Genomic DNA, 6,000 nt, shown 5'->3' with positions numbered 1-6,000 from the left:
ATAACATAACAACATAACATAATGTCACACAACATAACATATAACATAACGTCACATAACATAACATAACATATAACATAACATAACATACAACATAACATATAACATAACGTCACACAACATAACATAACATAACATATAGCATAACAACATAACATAACATCACACAACATAACAGAGCATAACAACATAACATCACATAACATATAACATAACATAACACCACATAACATAACATAACATAACAACATAACATAACGTCACACAACATAACAGAGCATAACAACATAACATCACATAACAACATATAACATAACATAACATAACATAACGTCACACAACATAACATAACATATAGCATAACGTCACATAACATAACATCACACAACATAACATACATAACATAACATAACATAACATAATCTTGTCTGCTGTCTTGTCCCTGGATTCAGACAGCAATTCAGTCTTTTCCATTCAGGTTGCTCCCATGTCTGCACATTTCCTTTCTTCTTGGAAGAGTGGAGGGGATAGCCCAGCTTCTCCTGCCAGAAACCTGCTTCCTCCCTGCTGTCCCCCTTTTACTTTGCTGGCTCACTTCACCCTACCTCTTGAAGCATCCAACGAGGCAGGGAGGCTGAAAAACAGTTTCAGAAGCAACCAGGAACTGTACGACGTGCATCTGAAAGCATCACTAGATGTTTTCACGTGACTAAGATTGAAAACTGAGAACTATCCCAGCACCAGCTATGATCCTTTCCCAGCCACAGTGGGAAAAGGGTATTTGTGTGGGTCGGGATCCAACGCAAAGGTCTCTGCCAACCCCAGTGATGGGAGGGCCCTTGGAGCAGCACAGTGTTGCTGCCTCCATTGCTCTGAGAACCAGTCTTCACCTCATTCACTATAAGCAAACAGGCTGGGAGTGAGTTCTTGCTTTGATCTTCTGAAGCTTTGCATACTCCAAGGTCTGTGCCCAGCAGGAAATTACTCAAACACAACGGGAAGCTCCAAAAGCAAGAAGAGAGCCTATCCAAGCCTGAGCTGTTATCGAGAGCAGAAGCAAGCGAAGACACTGTTTGGATAACCCTTGCTCAGGCACCACAGCTCAGGCTTACGTTACAAGGCAAATATTTACCTGTGGCCTAAGCAAAGTCAGCGTTTCAAAACTGCATTCCAAATGCCCCAGAACCCTGAGCTCGTTCCTTGAACTTGTCTCAGAGAAGAGAAGATCTTGTGTCTGGTACCTCTGCGGGCTCGCCTCAGGGAGCAAGGAGGGAGAAGATGGGGCATCAGATCTGCTTCCTGGCTTTGTTCCTCATCTGTGGAGTGGGAAGCTTCGATCTCGTTGTCGATGAAATCCCAGATGTGAGTACGTCAAGGCAGGGCCCAGGGCTCCTTTCCTGGCTGAAGTCGGTGTTGAAGCTGCAGCTGGCTTTGCGGGGAGCAGAACTGGGTCGTTGCTTCGTAGCTCTGCTTGTACCTCATGACCTCTCTTCTGCTTGCAGCTGTAAACGGGATTGTTCTGGCAATTGCTTTCCTCCTGTCATCTGCAGTGTTGCTTTTAAAATATTATTGAAGTTAGGGCAATATGGGCGCAAATCCACCTTTCTTTTGAAGCAGGATTCGTATTTTTACCTCAACTTTGCCTTTTCTGGGGCTTTTAACCTTTAAACAGTCAAGTGGGCTTCTATGCTCAGATTTTCAGCATATTTTATAGCCTGCCTCCCTGGAATAAGCAGAACCATAGCACCTAGGTACCTCTGTGGATGTGCTCTCCTGGATGGACCACTAGGAACTGCAGCAGAGCTTCATGTTGACTCAGGTTCTTGTTAACAAGACTTCCAATGCGGAGTTAAGATCCCATTGACTGTCCATTCCCAGCGAAGGGACAATTTATAGAAGAGCTTGTCAGTTCTGAGGACAATGCAATGATGAAAAGAAGCACAATTACATCTCTGACTCAAGTTCGAGCCCCCAGCCTCAGGTGATCTTGGATTTGGGTGTCTGCACCCATTTCCCCATGGCTGCATTGCAGCATTTCTGTGAAGGAAGCAGGGACGCTGAGAAGCTTTCTTTTCCTTTGCAAGATTAACAAAAGGAATTAGTGAGCAGGGATATCCTCTTTTTCTTTCCTCTTACAGCACTTTTCATGCTGTGCTGAGATTTTTATCCTGAGTTTGTCATTCCCAGGAAAAATATTCCGGACCTGTGGTCCTTTCTAACCGTAGATGCTGTACCAGTTTAACAGCAATGTGCTTATACATTTCAAGTTAATATTGTCCAAGCCTTTGTGTGTATTCTATCATAAAAGTTGGAGAAGAACTCATGTACTTAAATAGTTTTATTGCTATAAATTAAACTGCTAACAAAATTTACTGAGAGTATTGCTGTGCTGTAAAAGCATTGCCTCCAACTGAATAAATGCAGCTTGGAAAAGCCCTGATGTTCCTCTGCTGCCAAGAGGACAGATATAGTTCTCAGGTATGTTTGTATAAAACCAGAGGCAATTTTTACTGTTTAAGTAGAAATTCCCTGAACTTGTTGGTTTAAGTGAGATCAGTATCTGGAATGCTGTGGTTACAATGACCAGACCCATCCTGATGGTAACCTGCCGCTTGCATTTCAGTGGGTTAAATATTACTGCTTGTTTCAGAAGGAAAGGTTGTAAAATGATGGTAAAGGTCATGATCTTATAGGAGTATGTAGAGCTAGCTGGCCATAGAGAGTAGCTGAATGTATGAGGATGCAGCATTTTGGTCTGAGGTGGTTTGTGCCTCTGCTCCCCATTTGCACCAAGGGGAGGTGAATTCCCTTTGGAACTCTATTAGAATGCTAATCAATAATAAATGGAGTGATTAATCAAACAGTAAGGCAGCAGCAACATGTCTGCCTTTCTTTCTCCTTTAGGAAGTGGAGAACCTGATTGACCTAGAAATTGATGGATTTCCTTCCAGCTCCAGGACGAGAAATGGCAGGTACCAGGTACAGTACCCAGAAATGCTCCAAACAAGGGAGCAAGAATGGCTGGGAGCTCTCTCCAGGTGGCTTGTTCCATGTCAAAGGCTGTGAGCGTGCAATCAGGTGGGACCAGCAGGTCTTTATGTGCACTGAGACCTCCAGATCTCTTGTTGGGATAAGGACTGCTACTATCCTTTGTGCAGTACCTAGCGCAAGGCTTTATTCCATACATGTGCTCCTAAGGACCGTTATACAGTGGAGATACTTGTCAGTAACTGTCTGTGGGAAAAATCCATTGATATTGGTGGTGTTTTTCCATGAGGAAATGGGAAAGCACTTCAGACACTGGCAATGGAGGCTGAAACCTTCCAGTCCTGCAGGTAGCCCACTCATTCCTAGCTGCCTCTGTTCCCCAGCTTTCCAGATACGTAGTGTAAAGGCATATACATGCAGTAATTTCCAATTCTACCAATGGTTTCATTATTCCTTATATTGTATATTATTAATATATATTCCTTATATTCCCATATATTCCCCAGTTATTCCTTATATTCCCATCTATTATTTCTCATCCTCTACCTATCAAATGAGTCTTTGCAAAGCAGTAGAACTAAGATTCCAGCTATAGAATGAGTTACTCTTATGTTACAATAAAGTATTACTAAATGAGTCTAAACCGAGCTATGTGAAACACCTCGAGACAGCAACTCTGGGCCCAAAGCAGGCACATAGTTACTTAGGCACATCATCACTACAGGAAGGCTGTCTTCTGAATCACTGGTTTAGCACCATGTTTTCCTACAGTCACTAGCCCATTGGCAACACGACAAAGAACTCCTCTTAGGACCCTATCAATTAGGTCTGAACCAAAAGAATTGTTTTCTAGGTCCAGATTCTTGTGAAAAATCCTTGCTCCTGAGTAATTCCCAAAATACGGTGTCTCAGGTGTGCCAATGGTCCTCGTGACCAAAGAAATGGAGTGCCCCATGGGCTGGAACGCAGCTAACCTTGTGAACCTCTGTATGATGGTGCACTGCTGTTATCTCTGTTTGGAGATAGCCTGTGTCTAGACTGGGAGGCAGGATGTTGTGTAGCACGTGCAGAGGAGGCCACAAGGATGATCAGGGACTGGAGCACCTCCTGTATGAAGACAGGCTGAGGAAGTTGGGGCTGTTCAGCCTGGAGAAGAGAAGCTGTGTGGAGACCTCAGAGCAGCTTCCAGTATCTGAAGGGGGCCTATAGGGATGCTGGAGATGGACCCTTTATTAGGGACTGTAGGGACAGAACAAGGGGTAACGGGTTAAAACTGAAACAGGGGAAGTTTAGGTTGGAGATAAGGAAGAAGTTCTTTCCTGTGAGGGTGGTGAGGCACTGGAATGGGTTGCCCAGGGAGGTTGTGAATGCTCCATCCCTGGTGGTGTTCAAGGCCAGGTTGGACAGAGCCTTGGGTGCCATGGTTTAGTGTGAGGTGTCCCTGCCCATGGCAGGGGTGATGGAACTGGATGATTTTAGGGTCCTTTCCAACCCAAACCATTCTATGATTCTGTGTATCCCAGTCTTGATCCTGATTTCTAGCTGTTCAGAGCCAGGTGAAATCACACCTGTTTCCTTAGTGCTTTACCTGCCTGGTTTCCTCTCCATGGAGATCACACCTAGTTCCTTACTGTTCTGCCTGGTTTCCTCTCCATAAGAACCAGCACAACAAGGAAATACAGAAGAAAGGGCTGGAATCAGGTGCCTGGTGAGCCCAAAGCTCCCAGGATATAAATGCAACCAGAGAGACCAGGATTCATCTGCAGCACTGTGAATACAAACCTTGCCAAGCTTTAGGTTGGAAACTGCTCTTCTTGCACCTCATAGTAAGGGCTGTGATCCTCAGAAGGAATCTGAAGAGGCTGCAATGAAATTGGCAGTCTTTTAAAAACTGCTTAGGAAATGAGCCACACGAAAACAAGGGACTCCATGAGGAAACAGCACCTCAAAGAACTGGGAGAACAGGCCAGGTAGATCGCATCTTTTTTCTAGTTTTTCATGCTGCACATCTGCTTCTTCACCTTTTTCATGCCCCAGTACAAAAGTAGTTCCCTTTGAATGCACTGTAACATCTCTGAACCTGCTTTCCTTGCTTTACTGAGTCACAGCCCAGAAGCAGCCTGTGGGCTGCAGCACGGAAGCAATGGTAAGCTAGGCATCCCATAGATGAAACAGAACCTGCAATCTCCTGTAAAGCGTTGACTCTTGCAATGTGTTCCTCTCTTAGGCACCAGGGCTTCTTCCTTCAGGGATAGGACAGTAGGAGTCAGGGCCAGAAGCCCTGCATGAAAGTTAGCTTGAAGCAGGCAGTATTGTCTTGGTGGTGGACTGCAACACTCACAAACTGATTTGAACAAAGATCATTATGGAGGGCTAAACAGCCATACCTATAGCCAGCACAGGTGGCAGAAGACAGGCCTCAGTAGCTGAAGAGAGGCCCCAGCATCTGTCAGACCAGGTCCTTAACACAGTTTCTAAGGCACTTCTCTCCATCCTCATTACCATTATTAGATACTGCACAAGGTACTGTTCCTACGCAGCGTAGGCATCAGATGTGGATGTGGTTTAAAGGCAAGGATCAGCCGTGAACCCTCATGCCAGAAACAGCACAAGTCTCACGTGCCTCAGAAGTCCCTACAAACCCCATGTCCTCAGTAAGCACAGCAGTGCTCAGAACTGAAGCATCCGCAGCTCTGGCCTCCTGTGGAGCGGCTGCCCTCTGCAGCCTTTTTGATCCTAAGTGCTGGACCACCCCGTGTGCAAGTGGCAAGCCCATGTCTCCATCAGCACCTCTCCCTTCATCTCTTCCCCCACAAAAAGGAAGGAGATGTGGGTATCTTGAAAGCTTTAAGCACCATTTGTAGAGTGAGTCAGGAACCCTAAGCTCTTCTGAGAAACAGAAAAGTGCCACAATAAAACAAATGGCTTCTGTGCTAAGGTCTTGGTCTTCATCTTTTCAAGTTTAAATTTGTTTCAGTTAAGGTTGGTTTAGTCTTAATTTGTCTTTGTGCT

The 6,000-nt window shown here is 45.0% G+C and overlaps 1 protein-coding gene across 1 annotated transcript in view; it reads left to right on the top strand.

Moving 5' to 3' along the window:
* The first annotated feature begins 1,245 nt into the window (after positions 1-1,245).
* Positions 1,246-6,000, top strand: part of ITIH2 (inter-alpha-trypsin inhibitor heavy chain 2) — a 28,991-nt gene continuing 24,236 nt past the window's right edge. The window contains exons 1-2 of the mRNA XM_057403786.1: positions 1,246-1,362; positions 2,905-2,979. Coding sequence (XP_057259769.1) covers positions 1,279-1,362; positions 2,905-2,979 — 159 coding nt within the window. The 5' untranslated portion in view covers positions 1,246-1,278. The remainder of the gene's footprint in view (positions 1,363-2,904; positions 2,980-6,000) is intronic.

This window comes from Pezoporus wallicus, unplaced genomic scaffold, assembly GCF_028554395.1.
Source record: "Pezoporus wallicus isolate ANWC-B61680 ecotype Strahan unplaced genomic scaffold, APGP_CSIRO_Pwel_v1 contig_6978, whole genome shotgun sequence".
NCBI lineage: Eukaryota > Metazoa > Chordata > Aves > Psittaciformes > Psittacidae > Pezoporus > Pezoporus wallicus.
Note: the sequence above shows the minus strand (reverse complement) of the source record. Positions and strands in the feature narration are given on the sequence as shown.